General features: G+C 37.6%; 1 protein-coding gene across 1 annotated transcript in view; it reads right to left on the reverse strand.

Annotated features, from left to right (window-relative positions):
- Positions 1-20,298, reverse strand: part of LOC135080833 (thyroid transcription factor 1-like) — a 47,715-nt gene that overhangs the window by 6,524 nt on the left and 20,893 nt on the right. Inside the window, exon 4 of the mRNA XM_063975558.1 lies at positions 7,582-7,677. Coding sequence (XP_063831628.1) covers positions 7,582-7,677 — 96 coding nt within the window. The remainder of the gene's footprint in view (positions 1-7,581; positions 7,678-20,298) is intronic.

The following is a 20,298-nucleotide window of genomic DNA, read 5'->3' on the forward strand; positions in this document are numbered from 1 at the left end:
ATTTAATCTGCAGTCATTTTAAACTGCCGTGCGCGCGCATGATTGATTTGTCAGCCGCAGCACAAAGGCTGATTCTCGCACTTCATTGTGTGAGGAACGCTGCGCCCGCGCTGAGCAAACACGCTGCGTGACAGGCGATCAATGCGCCTCATTTATTTCGTTACTATCAAAATATTACGGCGAATCCAACCTCAATACTTAACTCAACCAATACCAAACCATATTCACTTGTAATTAAGATCATATTTTGATTAAATCCAATCGAAAGCGACGTGAGAGTATGCGACGTATTCTTCGTTTTCGCTCCGGTTTGTAGAGCGATGTTTTCACAGGTGATTACAGATTAAGAAGCTGTGGCGACAAGGTGGCAATTTATAAAACGTGTGACATCAGGAAATCTGTCTCTACATTTTAAAGAAATCCCCTGTTTATTTCAATTTGGAACCTATAATTTCAATCACAAAAGCTCTCAACCAGGCTTCTTTAAATTTGTATTTGTAAGAAAGGTATAGGTACAAGCAGGCAAGACACTTAGAATACTCTTATATCCACATGTGCTTGTATCAATGTGCTTAACAAATATGTACAAGTAAATATGTACTTTGATAAGAGCTTATAAACACAACGTGTGTTAAAATAATAAAATGTTTTTAATTACAAATCTTCTCATAACATGTTCGACTTAACGTCGACTCGTTTCATAACACAAAATGTATTAACTGAGCACTATTTGCCGAAAGTAATTACATCTCAACGTCAGTCTATAAGCGAGTATTAACAAATATTAATTTAGTATTGCAGCTCGAATGTTTGCGCTCACGCTCCGCGGGCAGGGGTCCCGAGTTCGGTGCTCATGCGAAACGTATGTACTTCAAGTTACTTGTAAAAAGCTTTAGCTAATTGCCAAATGTGAGGGTGGAGGTTATTTTATGTTTTTACTTTCATTTGGGTATATGAAACTCCCTACATACCTACAAGTACGACGTTAAAATGTAGAGAAGTGTATGCGGAGAGTAAAAAAATATTACAGATGAGTCCTTTGAAGTTTATCCTCAATCCATATAATCTTTATTCTTGTTCAACATCTTAGAGAATAGGGCATGGCTGAAAACCAGCGTTGCAAGGATCTCTCCTTACGACGTAGACTGAGTCAGGTCCAATTGCTTTCGGTGTAACTTATTAATTGAAAGACTCAATTTCCTGTACCTACCAATGTATATTATGGTTCGAAGGCAATAAATAACTACATTTTATATATTTTATTTATTGAATCGAAAGAAGGCTTCAAGCACTTCTTACGTTTGATCTGTGTAACTACAAACTACTCTTAAAATAGAGGACTTATAAGTAGTTAAATTATAAGTAGTTAATCTCATTTCTCTCAAGTGCATTCTAAGCCTTTTGAAACAAAAAAATATGAATAAGCACGCACAAAACGTCAATGAATAAAGCGACCTACGCAAACACCGCAAGTAATGCCCGATGCACACAGGTACCTGCCTTGCGCAGGTGCATTATCCTCCGAAATATATCGCTAATCTCCGACACAAAGCAAACGCCCCATTCACAAAACCTAATACCCAACGAATTACTTATTATCAACAAAATAAGACGCATCCACCGAATATACCGCACTTATATCAACCATTTTTCGCGCTATTACACAACCGCAGCGGAAACGAATCAATTTTTTTTCATAAATTGGTTTTGTCATGTTGCCTACCCTGAATAGCCGCGGTCGGATTCGGACAATGATACCGTAAACAATTTTTGAATTTGGAACTTTAATATTTTTTCTATTTGAACTTCTTTTTAAATAACCAGATGATTTTATTTCGGCCAGCCTTTGAGAGGAGTGTATTGAGCTCCCACGGCGATTACAGGGAAAAAAGTTGAGTGGAATAATCGGAAATTATAGCGCTCTCGAGAGATAAGCCGCGGCTCAGCCAATATTTGTTCAGCCTTAATAATGGATCTGGTCTGATTTTGCCTAAATGTAATCAACTTCACAAGTACGTTAATGCCTCTTGAAAAAGCCTATTTTGAACGATTTTATCGAAGAAAGACTTGTAAAGAGAATTCCGAACTTTGGATTAGTTAACTCTACAAATTGCAAATGTGGGTTCAACGCTCCCGTTACAAATTGCGCAACCTTTTAACTGACTGGTTGGAATTGCCACCCATCAGACGACACGACAGTTGCTGATTGAAGTGGTTAGGTATCAGGGTGATCGCCCACCGCGAATCAAACCCGATGTTTTCCAGCCAGCAACAAGATTTGACATCCACTCATTGTCTACGGCGCATTATCTCATTGCCTCCATTAGGGCGCGCCCGCATCGCTCATCCGGCTCCGTGCCAGAGACAAACGGCCACAGACAAGACCAAAGACAATGAGGGATGCGCGTTTTGTGCCAGTTGCAAGCTTTTGTTTAGTTTTTTTGGGTTATGAGCAAGTGTGCGACTTCCGTGTGAGTTTGTCGATCGATAGTATCGGAATAGAAACAAAGTAAGCAAGAAGACATCAAATGAACGATTTTGATTAATAAGTCTGCCTTTTTTGTCAACTTCTACTGCAGAGCGAGTTCAATGCCTATTAGAGTTTCACGTTCAAACAGCACAAAACCTACATTGATGAAAGCTCAATCTTTCTCGAAAATCCAAAATCCTCCCCTCAAACCAAAAAGTTAATAAGCCAAGACTGGCTGGAACCCGCAAATCACCAGCCATTAGGATTATGAAGAAATCAAAGTGACATTTACATTTGAAAATGGCGACCGGGGAGCAGAGCTAACAGTGGCGGCGGAACATCGAAATTTACTTAGGTTAAATACGCGAAACGCGAGCCCTCTGTTTGCGAGAGAGGTCAAATAGTGGATAGAGCTGCTAGGGCTTACTGGGACAGTGCAAGCTGCGGTGGTGTACTGCAAAACGGGACAGTTTATTTATTAAGAAAGGTATACCTAAAACACATAAGAGGACCACAAATGATTTTTTCATCGCCATACAACAGATACTTTCAATTTGGGTGATTCGTAGGTACTCTAGACCAGAATATAGCTGTAAGTGAGCAGCCAGAGTTCAAGAAATAGACGTATTTGACCAAGCATCATGCCTTAGAGAACTACAAAAGCATAGCCTGTTAAATCCCCTAATAGGCAACATTTCCGTATTTATCGTAATTTGACGACATTTTCTGGACCGGAAAATCAACTTTTCACTTTGCTCTTAGAAAAAGTGTTCTGTATATTTTATTTACTAGCTTTCCGCCCGCGGCTTCGCCCGCGTGGAATTTTGTCACAGAAAAACTTTATCGCGCGCGTCCCTGTTTCAAAAACCAGGATAAAAACTATCCTATTTCCTTTCCCGGGACTCAAACTATCTCTTTGCCAAACATCAAAATCGGTTCAGTGTTTAAGCGTGAAAGTGAGACAGACAGACAGACAGGGTAACTTGTATTAGTATAGATTAATCGTCCCAGTTACAAACCACTAACAAGAGGACGCTATATTTAAGTCAGTCTTTATTTATTTGTATAGACTATTTAAATAGTACTTAAGAATCGGACGCACTTGTTTTAATAGATGATACCTACAGGGACGTCCCAGCCCCAGCTGCCGCGATGGGACATCCCTCAGCCTGCTTTATTACTGTTTGAGCGCGGCATGAATATGCGCGGGATGCGTTTGCCTTCGTCGGAGTTAATGCTGAGTTCGCTTATTAGATTACGGATTCAAGGATAAACCCTAAAGTAAAGTAACTTAGTTAAGTAGGTACCTACTGGCTTAAATTCGAAACGATACAAATAAGCGTTGTGCCAAATGTCTACGCATTCCTAGCTAAAAACATAATAAATCCTCAAAATCATTAGTCTGATGCCCGTTTTCACCATCAATCCCTAATTTTTAAGTAACCCCTGTGGTACCACATAACAGGCATTTTGTTTTCATAGGGGTCACTTAAAAATTAGGGATCGATGGTGAAAACGGGCATGAAACACCCAATGGAAAATTATGAAAATTAACAGCTAGGTACTCGTAATTAGCTAACAGTCTATCTTGAATAACATTATGCGTAAAAGTTATGCGGTGACAACATCATCATCATCATCATTATCTCAGCCATAGGACGTCCACTGCTGAACATAGACCTCCCCCAATGCTTTCCATGTTACCCGGTTGGTAGCGGCCTGCGTCCAGCGCTTTCCTGCTACCTTTATGATGTCGTCGGTCCACCTTGTGGGTGGACGTCCCACGCGGCGACAACATAACCAATACAATTTCCCCAAAACTCAAGATTCCACCAGCACCACCTTTGCGACCCATATCTAAGTTCTAACCACTCGGTTAAGCACAGATGTTGAGCTTTCGCCAAATGCCAAAAATAACGGAAAAGCATATAAATGACATCTGTTTTAATAAACGAAAGAAGATTAATGTTCTTTTTTAAATGTGCTTCTATTAGACAAGTACTTTTTCGTTTTCTTTTAAAATGTGGGTCTACTAGAACCACAGCTTAAAAGAAGAATGTTTATGTCTTTGCCCGGGCCGGCGCGTGCCCCGCACATTATCCGCGACGCCGTATCGGATTACTGCGCTGTTTGTATTGCGCCTGCGACCATTTGCTGCGTTAGTCACAGCACTTATCCTGTGCACGGCTGATTCACCCTAATTTGTATAGTAACGGTGATATTGTGATACAAAGATAGCAAAAATAATTAGCAGTTTGTTCAAGTTTTATTGGATACGGAAAAATTCCTACTCCAATTTTGAGAACACCAGCTGGTATAAATATTGTAAAACTACTTTAAAATTATGAAATCGGTTTGCTTGATTAATAAAAAATGGGAATTAATAACAATCAATTGGATAGTGGGGATAGTATTATTCGTTCATGAATTGATTTTGAGGAGTCGTGAAAAAGATGACAGTCGATGTAGAATTTTATTCAAAAAACGCATCAAGAAATTAGTCACCCAAATAATAATAATGCCGATGCCTGTTACAACTTGCGATCTGACGTAAATATTCTAAGAGAACACACAAAATATGTAGTGTAGGTAATATTATTACATATTTGTATGCCTAGTGGTGCTTCAACATTGCATGTCCATGCCAATTACATACTACCTGTTAGTCCCGCCAATTAATTAATATCTATCGCGGCATTAGCGGCACAAAGCCTACATGCGTCAACACGCGGCGCAATTAACGTCGACAATGCGCCATTATAATCGCGAGTTTGCCGCGCGCCGCCATTGTCCGTTTGACGTTTGTTTTGGCGCGAACGCAGTGGAGGAAGGAGAAGTAGGTAATCTGTGGAATATAGGCTTGGCTTATGACTTGGGTCTATTAATTTTTCAGATCAATGATTTGAGATCTCTAATATTTAAAAATATCTGCAATAATTGATTGCATCAACACAAAAGTATTGGGCACACCCGACGATTTGAACTATGTGTGTCAAAATCAAAAAATCTAAATCATCAAGAAACAAACCACAAAGTAGTCACTGAACAAAGTTGATCCCGCACCTTAATGTTCAAAAAGTATCCATGAAATCGCATTATTCGTTATTGAAAATACATAATCAACAGTTAGTTGTACTTGACCTACTGCTCTGATTTAAACTGTGGCATAACCCTAGCAATGCCGCGACACCCCCAAAATGGAGATTATTCATGGATGTTTACGATCCATTGTGGGGTTACGGAGAGTTTATAAAATTTATATTGACACGGCGCAGATTATCGAGTTTTTGTCATGAAGGATTTCAAATCGCGGATGTGGGAAAACGGGGCGCGTGCGCGTGGCAGATATTAATAAATATAATGGCGTGATGTTTGCTACGATTCGGCCCGGTTTGGTCTGTCGTACCCCGGAGTAAATAACAGAGCATGCAGCCGAGATCACCATAGCAAATCCAATCCAGGGTTACTTTTAAAACAGTTGGTTGAGTATAAGTATTTTGCTAAGTCGGTATTTTTGTACGCTATTTTTGTTAGGTAAGTACCTACGCTCTACGTATCCATTGAGGCGTTACAAGGACAGCAAGCTAGCTATTTCGAACTTCCAATTAGTATAAACCAAGTAGCCCGACCAGCTTAATATCCGACTTTTTTCCTCGCTACCCTACCTGCCCCTTGTTACGACACATCGCCCCAAGACGTCTGCCTTGTTAGCCGCTCACGCGCCGGCGGGCGCAGCAGTGGATAGCTTTGATACAGCCGAGGATGCTCCAAGTTGTTTGATTTTTGAACTCGAGGGCCGTCTCGAATTAGTGACGTCGCCGCGAGTACCGCGTATTGGGTGAACGAGTGGTGCGTAGAAATTATCTGTAAGGTACCTACTGTCTTCACCCTCGTTGGTTTTTCACAGAAAGTCATTATCGCGCGTTCGGCAATCAAAAACACGGTATAAAAATCTAAATTGTTTCTCTCTGAACTTCTGACGGAACGCTATAATATAATAAAGTTTTTCTATATTTCTAACATGGTACAACATAAGAGGAATACTCGTACTTACCCTAAAATTAGTTTATCGAGGATGTGAAACGCATCCTATAAAATGCTAAAATTTCTTGGAGATTGAGTGCAACATCATAAGCTTTCTTACCCTCTAAGCCCTAAAAGTTCGATATTAGCTACTATGCCATGAAATTCTCAATATTCTAAGGGTCAAAACATATTGACTTGCATAACAAACCGTAAGAACTTTATTAAGTTATCTGATATCTCTTTCCTTTCTCTAAAGACAGACATGTCTACAAGTATATTGCTTTATAACGCTCTGGTAATTTGTTGTGACAACCTCAATTTGATCGGCCAACAAAGCCAGGGGATATCCGGGCACAGACACCCTGGCGCCCGGGGCAACGGTTCTTGCCACGACCGGGGGAATAGGGGGCCATGAAAGCGATTACTCGTGATTTATGTGTCCTGGCACCGACAGCGCCTCGGGCTCCGCCCCGGTACACGATTGGTTACAGTCGGAGTGTTTATTACACGTGTCTTTGGCTTTTGTTTGTGGGGTGACTTTTCCCACATCTACCCCCGGAATGTTTGTTTGTAAGTGATAAAAAGGATGTTTCACTGGTAATCTAATTTTCTCTAAAATTCTTCTGTTAAGACGCTGAGGCTTTGACCTATTTTCACACACGAATTACAAAAGTAATTTTTGTTTAAAAAAACAAAAATGGCAATTAATTCGTCGCCGACGTTGCAAAGGGGCGAACCTTTGTTATAAAATAAAACCTCACAGTCAACAGTGCCTCACTGATGAGGATCGCGACCACATACATAAAGTGTTCCTCTACAGACTGCGGTCATAAGCTGTTTGGAGCATAAAATTATACTGGAGAACAAAAAACGACATAGTGCTTGAAGAATGGAGCATTTCTGTATACAACTAAATTTCTGACAAAATTTTCTTAAATTGGTCTTCCTGTAAGTAGTTTCGTTGCTTCTTTTCAAATCGCCACAACGCTGTTTGTTTCTTTACGATTGGGGTTGTATGAATGCAGTGCAAGCCAAGAGCTCCTCCTTTTCTTAAAGTCGGTTAAAAACCTCATATAATGACTGACCTGCGTAGGCGTGAGGTGTATGAGGGAGGCCAGGTGCTCCCGCTCCGGCGCTGACAGGTACTTCTGCTGCTTGAACCTTCGCTCCAGCTCGTACACCTGGGGACAACGAAAATTATTATAATGACTCATTTATACTCATATCCAAATTCATTTATTCTGCAAAATAAACTTATAAAAAGCTCTTTTACACGTCCCTGTACTACTGTAACCCTTATCACTACTGCTTCGGGACTACAAATGGGTCAGTGCTAAGAAAAAGTAGCGCCCGTGGTGTCTAAAATACATATTTAAAAATAATAATTAATGATTTTTATTTAATATCATATGCAAATATCTTGCCTTAAGTACCTGTTGGGGTTCAGCTAATATTAAATTTGTTTTATCGTAAATAAACTATTGTAGATAGTTTAAACTTTCAACAAAAATTAAACGTCAACACGTAAAAATATGTTACATTTGGGCCTACGTCCCGTAGTATTGATTGCTACGGGATTACTACGAGCGCTACGAGCTAGGCAAACGAAATATTGCTACAGTCGCTACAGCTCTCGTAGCACTTTCTACGTTTCTACGATTCTGTGCACAGTAACGTTTCGTAGATTTTTAAGGTTTTTTATTAAAAGCAAACTGATATGGTTGATATTTCGTGAACAATTTACATTTTAATAAAACAACCTGAAGTTCAGTGATAATAAATTGATTGTAACTACGGATTGTCGACGGATACGAGTCCAGCCGGGCTAGGATGCGCGCCGTGATAAAATCTTCTCGATCATTTTAGACGACAAATGTATGGACTTATCCCGTAAAATCGATAAAATGGCGTGATAAACGCTTATCGTGGCACCTATCATCCTAGACCTTTTAGTATTAATGATGAACTTTATTTGTAAAATAAAACGAAGACTTTCAAGACGCCATAGCTCACTTTTATTTTCTGCACACAACTGACAGACAGGCAGTGTTGCCAACTTCACATTACAGATTAAACATATTTTAACACCCCCCTTCAATGTTAAAATCATAAGCATTTGTAACATTGCCATGTGTATTTATAATAGACTACTTTAATAAGTCATACAATTTTAAATGCTTTCTTTTTAACTTTTAAACATTATACAATATTAAATGAACTTTAGATTTTATTTAACTTATACAATACTATTCAGTTTAGATGAACTTTCAATGAATTTTACATTTTATTTTTACTTATTTGCTGTTTACATTATTACATAATTTTTACTTATTTACTGTTTATACATTATTTTACTTATTTACTTGGTTACACAATATTCAACTTAGATGTAAAATAGTTATGTTTAATCTCACATAGTGGTTTTGTAAATATATCTGATACATTATGTTCAGTTGGTACATATGTAATGTTAATTTTATGATTTCTAACTGCATCTTTAATATAATGATATTTAATGTCAATGTGTTTTGTTCTTTTACCATTTTCCCTATTGGTTATTATTTTTATAGCACTCTGATTATCAATCAAAAGCAAGGATTCAAAATTATGACTGTAAAAGTTATTCAAAATACCTTTTAGATAGATGAGCTCTGTTGTGGCTGAAGCTGCTGCTATGTACTCGGCCTCTGCAGATGATAGTGAGACGGTACATTGTTTTTTTGATGACCAAGATATTAAATTCTTACCAAAATAAGTTGCAGATCCACTCACACTTTTGCGGTCAGTTTTGTCACTTCCCCAGTCTGCATCTGTGTATGTTATTAGCTGTATTGGTTTGTCAGTCCTGAAATATGTAAGTCCTTTATTAAAAGTGTTTTTTAGGTATCTTAAAATTCTTTTCGCTGCTTTCCAGTGCTGTGATATAGGTTTATCCAGGTATCTACTCAAGAAAGAAGTTGCATAGGTGATATCGGGTCTACTTGTCACCGAAAGGTAAGTAAGGCTTCCAATTAGTTCTCTATAAGGTACATTTACTATCTCCTCCTCTTCTGTAGTTATAGGTTCTTTCTCCATAGGTGTTTTTACTGCTTTGCTGTCCTCCATTCCAAATTTCTTCAGTATTTTTCTTATCAGTTTTTCTTGTTTTATACATATAGTATCATTACTTCTGTGTATTTCCATTCCTAAATATTCTTTTATATCTCCCAAATCTTTTGCTTTGAATTCTGTCTGTAGTTTTTCTTTTATCTCTTCAAAATTCCCCATTAATAAGAAATCATCAACAAAAATTAGTGCCCAAGTTCCAGGTTTAAAGTATAGACAAACATCATATTTAGATTGCTCAAAGTTATTTTCAATAAAGAAGTTGTGAACTCTCTCATTCCAGCATCTCGGCGCTTCTTTCAATCCGTAAAGTGCTTTTCTCAGTTTCAATACTTTTCCTTTTTCTTCCTTTATTCCTTCTGGGTATTTTATAAATATTTCTTTTTCCAGGTTTCCATTTAAAAAAGCTGTAGGTATGTCCATCTGTCTTATTGGTTTATTCTCTTGTAGTGATATACTTAACAATAATCTCACAGTAGACATTCTAGCAACTGGTGCATAAACATCATAGGTATTATTTTCTTGATAGCCTTTAGCTACTAATCTAGCTTTCTTTGTTCCATCTGACTTTTGCTTGAAGATCCATCTAGTGTCAATAGCTTTATGTCCATCCGGTAGAATAGAAGATTCCCAGGTTTGTAGTTTTTTGTGAGCATCTAGTTCTTTCTTTATTGCTTCTGTCCATTCTGGATTTTTAATAGCTTCTTTGTAGGTAATTGGTTCTGTGTCAACAAAGGTGTTCAAACAATATGCTATGTTAGATTCACTACTTTCATAATCACTTTCATTATTATTATCATATGTCTCATAGTCTTTTAGGTAGTTAGGTCTTCTAATTGTTCTTTGTGGTCTTACTTGTGGGTTTCTTTCAGTATTCTGCCTTTGTTCATTTTTATCCGATCTATCTTTTAGTCCAATTGTGTCACATCCTGTATTTGAGTCGTCTTCATTGTTGTCACATCCTGTATTCATGTCATTTTCATTTTCTTCACCATAAGTATATCTTTGTTCCTTTTTTGTCTCTTCATTTATTGGTTTGTACTTAATGTCTTCCTCATCAAATCTCACATCTCTTGATATTACTATCTTGTTTTCTTTTGGATTCCACAGTCGATAACCATTAGGGGCATAACCCACTAATCTCATTTCGTGAGCTCTTTCTTCAAATTTATTTCCTTTGGGTAGTTGAATAGCCCAAGCTTTGCTTCCAAAAACACGCAGTCTACTCAGGTCTAGAGATCCAAACATGACTTCTGCTGGTATCTGAAAATTAATAGCTGATGAGGGACATCTGTTAAGTTGGTAAGCTGAAGCAAGTATGGCCTCTCCCCATAAATGTTTTGGAAGATTTGTCTCTAAAATTTGAGTTCTCGCTTTGTTGTAGAGAGTCCTGTTCATCCTTTCAGAAACTCCATTTTGTTGGGGTGAGTAGGGGCGAGTATATTCAATATTTATTCCTTTCTCTATACAAAAAGATTCTATGACTTTATTCTTAAATTCACCTCCATTGTCGCAACGTATTCTTTTTACTCTAGTGTCTTGCTGATTTTCAATGTTTTTAATATATTTAATTAAGTTATTAGTCGCTTCATCTTTACTTTTTAATAGATAAACTACTACAAAATGTGAAAAATCATCAACAATTACCTGATAGTATAGTTCTTCATTAATCCCTTTTATGTTTACAGGTCCAGCTACATCAGTATGAAGAAGTTCACCAATGTGTGATGACCTCGGCTTCGGAGTGTGTGGAAATGGCTGACGAGTCGACTTACCCATCATACATGGTCCACATGGCTTGTTGGAGACAGGAAGCTGCATGATATTCAAACTGTGCCTGTTAACATGACCTAATCTGTTGTGCCATAAAAATCCTTTGCTGATACCACAAAAATTGTTTTCTGAAAATAAAGATGCTTTTAGAACAAATAGTTTTCCTTTACAATACCCTGTAATACAATCATTTGAATAGTTTTTACGAATCTTTACTTCATTTTTAGTAAACTGAACATTACAATCTTTTTGCACTATCTTTTTGACTGAAATTAGGTTAAATGATAAGTTATCAACTATAAGAGCATTCAAAGTTAATTTATGACCGCTACACTTTAATGTTATTGTCCCTTTTTTCTTGGCAATCACGTAGTCTCCATTTGCAATATATATCTTCATTTCTGGTTCAATTTCAGTAATGTCGCTCATATACTTCATATACTTTTGTTGAATGAGATGTTCCGTGCATCCTGAGTCGATGATCCATTCTATATTTTCTTTTTCTTCAAATATGTTGCATTGGTTCTCGGTTCCAGATAAGAATTTCTATTTGCCGACGATGTATCCTTGCTCCTCCCATGTAAAACAAACCTAAATCTAGATGTAACTCTGAAGAATGTACTTACCACAACAGTAAACTGGCTGCAAAAACACAATCTAGAAATTAATTTCAAGAAAACTAAATTAATGTCTTTCCATCCACATCAAAAGCCACCTATAAATATAAACTTCACCTTTGAAGGGGCTCAGTTGGAGGTAGTTAACGAGTTTACATTGCTCGGATTAACAATAGACACTCATCTTAGTTGGAAACCCCATATAAAAAAAGTAAGAGCAAAAATATCCAGTTTCTCATATGCCCTCCGTGAAATTAAAAAGACCACAAACTTATCCACAGCATTAACCACCTACTATGCATATGCCCATTCATGGCTCTCCTATGGAATTATATTATGGGGAAATAGCACTGACGCACCTACAATTTTTACTCTACAAAAGAAATTAATTAGAATACTTGTAAATATAGAACAGACGGACACTTGCAAACCACATTTTAGAACACTTAAAATTTTAACTTTACCGTGTATCTACATCTTAGAAATATGTAAATTTGTCTTTAAATACCCTGAATTCTACACTAAAAGAGAACATGTCCAAACCACCCATCAACTTAGACACAGAAATAAATTAAACTTACCTTATTCCAAAATGTCAATGTTTTCTTCCGGTCCGTTGGTAATGTCTATAAAAATATTTAATAAGCTACCCAATTTTCTCAAAACCGAAACAAAACTGAATATCTTTGTTAAGAAATTAAAACTCTTCCTTATTAATAAAAGCTATTACAACATTAAAGAATACTTAGAAGACAAGTTCTAATAAAAATGCAACTAAGTATGTATGGTAAAATATAATATAATGTGCAATAAATAAACCTCAAATGCTATAAATTTTAAATAAATAAATATACCAGGTATACAATAATAAGTAAATACAATAATAAATAAATATGCTAAGTATATAAATTTTAATATAATAGGATATAATATACATAACATACCAAAACTAAATCCTGCCAAAAAAAGTAGCCCTAAGTGCAATAATTTAGATGAAAATATAAATATAAGTATAATGAATAATAAATATTAAATAAGTATAATAATAATAAAACAGATTAAAAATAAATTTGATAATTACTACTTCCTCTCTCCTAAAATGCAGTGCCCGACAGGGTCCATAATTGTATCTTACCTTACCAATAACACCTTTTGTAAACATTATGGAAGCAATAAACTATTGACTATTGAGTATTGAGTATTGAGAATGTAAATTCTCGTTGATCTTCCTCTGTAGTTGCAGCATGACTTTGACTCTGATGATACCCTCTGCCTCGGCTACGACCTCTATAACCTCTTCCTCTATAATTACCACTTGTTGTTCTTGCTGCATTGGATCGACATTCAAAGCTCTTGTGGCCTTCCTTTTTACATTTGTAGCATATTATTGCATTGGTTTTGAATGCCATCTGGTGGGGTTGCTGGTTCTGTTCATCCTGTCCTGCACTCCTCAGTTCCTCATCCAGTAATCTTCCTTTCACAAAATCTAATGTTAACTTTTCATTCATTGTTTCCAGTGCCGTTACCAGAGTGTTGTATTTTTCAGTAAGTCCCAACAAAAGATAGGTAATTTTCTCCTCTTCATCAAGTTTCTTGTCTGCATTCTCTAATTCTCTGATTATTGACTCGAATTTCAGGAAATATTCCTCCAATTTCTCGTTGTTTTGCAGTTTTAAGGTTAGCAACTTTTTCCTTATATGAATTCGGCTTACGATGGATTTTCTCTCGAAAATAGAACACAAAATGGCAAACATTTCTTTTGTTGTTTTTGCATCTTTCACCAGATCTAAGTGTTTGTCGGTGATGCACTGTACGATAATGGATTTCGCTCGCGAATCACTCTTTTTATCTACCTCGTCATCGTCCAAGGTGTCGATCAATTGCCTTTCTTCTAGCAAACATCTAATTCGGAATTTCCAATGACCGAAATTGTCCGCAGACAATTGCGGAAGCGATATATTTGAGGTGCCCATAACCTTTTAGTATTAATGATGAACTTTATTTGTAAAATAAAACGAAGACTTTCAAGACGCCATAGCTCACTTTTATTTTCTGCACACAACTGACAGACAGGCAGTGTTGCCAACTTCACATTACAGATTAAACATATTTTAACAAGACCTACTGATTAGATTATAACTACGAGTTTAATAGTTTTTAAACTAGCAACGCTAAGTATAAACTGATATAGGCTCGAAGATACATTAAATAAAATCTGTTTTCTATTTCACTTTAAGCTTCGACGGACGAAGCCTAAGCACTTGAGTTCGCCTCACGCCGGCGCCGGCGAACGAACGTGACTTTTTGATAGAAGGGGAAGGGCAAGCAATTAATTCTTGGTTCTATTGTTTTAGATTAACGTTTTTTACTGCCCTAGCTGAGCCCACAACTTCGCATTGAAGTCGTTTTAGGTCAGGTTTTACCAAGGGAACGGAGAAATGTTTTAAATAACCAACCAGATTTCATTGTGACAATTCAATAAAAAAAAATCAGCATTAAAACTGATTGGTTATTCAAAACATATCTCCGCTCCGCTCTGTCTTGGTGGAAACCGTGCCTTACATTTGTTCAGCCGATGAAAATTAAAGTTCCAATGTGTCTCTACGGTACATCATGTTTAAAAATATGAATAGTTACTAACTTTAAATTATAACTAGCGGCCGCCCGCGACTTCATTCGCGTGGATCCTGTTTTACCCCCTTAGGGGTGGAGATTCGTAAAATTCTTTCTTAGCGGATGCCTACATCATAACATCTACCTGCATGCCAAATTTCAGCCCGATCCGTCCAGTGGTTTGGGCTGTGCGTTGATAGACCACTATGTTAGTCAGTCAGTCAGTCAGTCACCTTTGAGTTATATAATTTAGATTATCATTTTGATAACCTTGTTACGCTACATTCATGGACACACCGAAAATATTTCTCATTAACCGAAAAATAATAGGAACAGAGAATAATTATAATAACAACGTTCAACGGCCGCGCATCAAAGACGCTATCCCCATAATGAAACTTTACAGCCGCGGCGAAATTACTTTAACGTAAGCTATTTAATTGCAATAGGCGGGACCGCCCGCCCCGCCCACCGCCGCCCGCCCTACGGCGATTATGTGCGGAGTAATTAATTCTATTGCTGACAGTTGCGAGGTTTTGCTCTTCGGCCTTTCGGGTGGTGGAGAAATTCTTTTTGATTCAAGGTTAAGGATGTGTCGTTAAATTGGGATAAACGGTTTGTAGTGATGTATGTTTTTATCGGAAATTTTTTTGGTCCTAGGAACTTTCTGTTTTCAATTGTACTTTAAGATAAACCTTTACTTTTTCCTTTTCCAATGTACTGTTATGTACAAGTCAATTATGTGTCAAATATTGTACCTCTTGCTTACTTACTCTTTAAGATCCAATAGTTTTAGGGTTTCTAAATCTACAGTAAGTCTACAGTTGATTTCTGAAATTGAAAGGCTCCGAAACTACTGGCTACTCCGAAAAAGTCTTTCACCATTAGAAACCTACATTATTTATTTATTTATGATGACCATAGGCGGTACGAAGTTCACCGGGTCAGCTAGTTACTAATATTTCTGTTAATTTTCTTATCAATGTTTTTTACTTTAGACAAAATAAATATCAAGACTTGTTTGTTTGCTTTTCTTCTTCCCAATAAATATCTTCTACACTTTTGACAAGCGTCATTGTTTGTAGACTGATTAGACTTCACGCGTTAGTCGCTAATTGGCGTCGAAACAAAGCTAAGCCACTCGAGTCCGGGGTTCGGGGCCGAATGGGGCACGAGGGGACGTCACTCACCTGCCATTGATTGGGCTTAGTTTTTAATTGACGTTGTTAATGTGGAACCAGGATAAGGAAACTTTTTAACGCTCGTATTCACAAACATTACCAAGAGGTCTCACAGCGCGTGTTGACGCACAGGGTGACACACGAACCAATTACACAGCTCTATTTAACGCTGTGCGTTCGGTTTTCTGCTTTACTTAAACAAGCATCGTTTGTGAATACGGGCGTAAGCGTTACGGTTGAGTATTTGCGGTAGTAGGGGAGACCGAGGACAGTTATTGTAACAGAGGTAGTTATAACAAAAATCGGTTTCTTTGCACCTATGTCAGTTAGCGAGCGGACAATTTTACGCAAACTGTGGAATGTAACCGAACGCGATGGAGGACTGTTGTGGACGCCCTTTGCCCCATCTAGGGGATGGAGGACCTTAATGCCCGTTTTCACCATCAGTCCCTAATTTTTAAGTGTCCCTTAAGGAAACAACATGCTTGTAATGTGTTACCATTGGGGTCACTTAAAAATTAGGGATTGATGGTGAAAACGGGCATATGTCAAATAAGTCAAGGTGGAGTGTCCAAAGAGAACGCAAGTTGCTAACTCGACAGACCATCATAGGTTCAGAGAAATTGTCTTTGTAACAACTCACCTCAGTCTCCTACGAACATCTCTCTATTGATATTTTTGCATACTGTATATTTTGTCGTTTATTTAAAATGGAATTATAAAGGAGCTCTAGCTAGACAGTTTTACGTGCATCGCCTGCAAGTGGTTTCGTAACTCTTATTACTTGCGTTTGAAATGTTGTTCGTTTAGTTTAATCATTCTTGAATAATCCTTTTTTGAATAAAATTCCAGCATTTATGTGAAATAGTGCCAAGAAGTCGCCGGAATTAAATATAGTCACTAGCTGTCAGTCACATTTATTTTAAAAGAGAAATAACTGTTTTGTGATTCCTATTTTGCAACGAAAGTGAACAACTTTCTTCAATAATTGTTTTCTTTTTTATTCGTTGATATTGTAATTATTCTTAGCTTCGCGAACTGACGTGTCTTTATAACAAACTAGCTTTTGCCCGCGGCTTCGCCCGCGTGGAATTTTGTCTGTCACAGAAAAACTTTCCGAAACCGGGATAAAAACTATCCAATGTCCTTTCCCGGGACTCAAACTATCTCTATGCCAAATTTCATCAAATTCGGTTCAGTGATTTACGCGTGAAAGCAAGACAGACAGACAGACGGACAGAGTTACTTTCGCATTTATAATATTAGTATAGATGCAAAATGCACTCGAGAGCGTGCATGGACTGCGAACGTGCCTCCGCGAGGGGACGTCAATCAACTGAATTTATTCGGCTTTATTGTTGTACTAATTGGCATTGTTTTATTAAATTCATATTAATTCATTAAAAATAATGAATAATTGTTTTTTACATTAAAAGACAATATTTGACTCGATGCTTTATGACTCTTTGCTATTGCTCATTTAAAACTCTTCCAACCTCAATTTAGGGGCAAATCCAATCCAAAGGGGGAATCCAAGGTTTATATCCCTTTTCTTTGAAAAGCCAAACCGATAAAATCTTATAAAGGACAATGGGCAAAATGGTACCCGGCTCCAATAGATATGTGTCTAGTATCGTTTGAAAGGTCTTACCAAGATGAACAACTTTTACTATGACCACCAGCCTCAGATCTGGTTGTGTACGAAGATATACATACTTTTTTGCAGAATGGTACCCGGCTCCAATAGTTATGTTTGTAGTGTCATTTGAAAGGTCTTACCAAGACGAACAACATTTACTATGGCCACCAGCCTCAGATCTGGTTGCGTTCGAAGATAAAGATACTTTTTGTGTGACCTAAGTATCATTACAGTATGAAGGGGGACGCGCTCGGGGCAGGGCACCGACGAGATGGTCGGACGCGGTGAGGAAGACGGTGGGCGGGAGTTTGCATCGTGCGGTCCACACAGCTTATGATTGCAGTTTGTGGAGAAACATTATTTGTGATAGCGATCCTCATCAGTGAGGGACCGAGGAAGAAGAAGAAGAAGTATCATACGTGTCCATCGTATGGTACTTAGGTTATGCGAGGCAGGAAGGGTTTACTGCTCCAGCATCCTTCCTTAACTCTATTATTATTGATGGGGATAATTGTGAAATAAATATTTTTATTTAAAGAAGTACTACCCCCTTATTAATAAAAAGTTACACCTAGGAAGAACCTTGGATTAAAATGACATTTCCATATCAAGTGACAATTTAAGCCAGAGTTCAACTAGGGTGTAACTTTTATTAATAAAGGGGTTGGAGTTTTATTACTTCTAAAGGGTTTTATTATGGGTTGCTAAAGCGAATAAACCCACAAGACCCAATAAGTCCACCCACAAGATGGACCGACGACCTCATAAAGCGGGAAGGCGCTGGATGCAGGCCGCCACCAACCGGCCATTGTGGAAATCATTGGGGGAGGCCTATGTTCAACTGGACGTCCTATGGCTAAAATGATCATGATGATGATGATGACAGCGAATAAAGGGCTAATAGCTTGGATAGTTCATGTAGGTATAATCCTTTCCTTTTCAATGCTTCGTTTAGTTATATTAATAGATTGTAGTCATAATACATACTCGTATACATGGATGATTGTGTTATACTTTCATTATAATACTTAGTGGAATTACTGCTTTCAAAACGTGAATTAGAACTGGCCCCATAGCAGACATTTTCCTACATCTAAAGGCCTTTTAAAATATATATTGGTTATGGCTATTGGAGCGGGTACCACTTTCCATACATTTGTGCCCATCATCCTTAAGGAAAAACAATATTTTCAACTTTAGAAAAGTTTCAGCAAGTAGGTACCTATCTCTCTATCTATTACTTGGACCTTTCGTCGTTTCAGCCACATGACGTCCACAGCAGGACAAAGGCCTCCTCCAAATAGACCTTTCATAGAAGTAAAAAGTAATTGTTTGTTTAAAGTTGTCATCGATATGCTGGGCGATTCTGAATCATTCAATATCATACAAGCATGTACGAAACGTTCACCTCCCATTAGCACGTCCCGAAATAGCTCGGGGTTCAACTTGTATCAGCCATCGAGTCCAGTGTCGCCTGAGTCATGCAACAACGTCAGAGGTTAACGACTCGGCGCGGTGACGTATAGTCACATGCAAAAATAGTAGCACTACCCGTTCGCTCTAAGTTTGCCGGTCCGTGGAATGCGCGTCCCCTCCCCCAACCGCGATTAAACGCAATTAGTTAGTGATTAAACGCAATTAATGTGTCTTATTTTACGCAAATATACAATTTTTATCAATATTAATAAATAAAAAATATTTTTAATATAGTTTGCCATAGTTATAGACGCTTCCCTTCGAGTGACGATACGACGAACGGATAGTATACACTAGCCCCCTTATTACAAAAAGTTACTCTGGTTGAACTCTGGTCCAAATTGACATTTAGTATGGAAATGTCATTTTAAACTAGTGTTCGTCCCGGGTTCAACTTTTTTGTGGTAAGGGGATATAAGTCTAGCGCTAGTGACTGAGGTATGGCGGCCTGCACGGATGGGTGATTTTATGACGTTAGGGAGACTCAGATTAGTGTGCCCTGTCACGTCACAATATGTCAATGTCACCCCTCCCGTGCCGCTCCCATACCTTAAGACGCTGACTGAGCTAAGCGAAACCTATAGCTTCTCCCGAGGTTTTGCCACCGTGAAGTTAAAGTAAAGTAATAAAGTCTTTATTGTGTATAAACAAAGGTTACAAGAGTTCCTATAACCTCCTGTTTTGAAGTCGGTTAATAAATAGGTTTGGTCTGTATAGCCTCAGGCAGGGACAATGTAAGTAGGATTCTAATAACGAAAGATTTTTTTAAATCGGTCCAGAAGCTTTTGAGTTTATTTGTTACAAGCATACAAAATTTCAAATTTTTCCTCTTTATGATATAGGTACATACATATTATCATTATTTTCTATAGAATTTAAGTCTTGTTTCAGCGGACTAAATTATGCAATTTGTAGTGCTGACTGTACATTCGCTCACTAAGTGGCGAATCGCCATGGCAGCGCAATAAAATGAGATCTAACACTCCCCTCGCGATTGCTACGCGACCGTCGTTACAGTGTAGAAACATTATACGTTTATGAACACTTCTGTTTGACTGGCACTGGCTAGATTAAATCGTTAACTTGGGGAATAGGGTGTCAACTCAAAAAATGTCTTTTTACTTCAAAAGGTTTAGGTATTTGTCTAACTTGATGAAGTTCAATACTTCAATTTAACCACAATATTGTATTCGTATACTTTTCATTGTATTTAACTAGCACGTCTGTATTTATTAACTAGATATTATATCTCGCACTTCAAGTATTCGACAGTTCGAAAAAATACCTCTTTTTTGACTAGAATAAAGTTAAAACTTCTGTAATTCACTAAACATGAAAGTCAATTTTAAGATAACGGACAATAACGTAGTTCTATGTTTTCAATTTTGGTGAAGTATC

Source organism: Ostrinia nubilalis, chromosome 18 (assembly GCF_963855985.1).
Source record: "Ostrinia nubilalis chromosome 18, ilOstNubi1.1, whole genome shotgun sequence".
In the NCBI taxonomy this organism is placed as follows: Eukaryota; Metazoa; Arthropoda; class Insecta; order Lepidoptera; family Crambidae; genus Ostrinia; species Ostrinia nubilalis.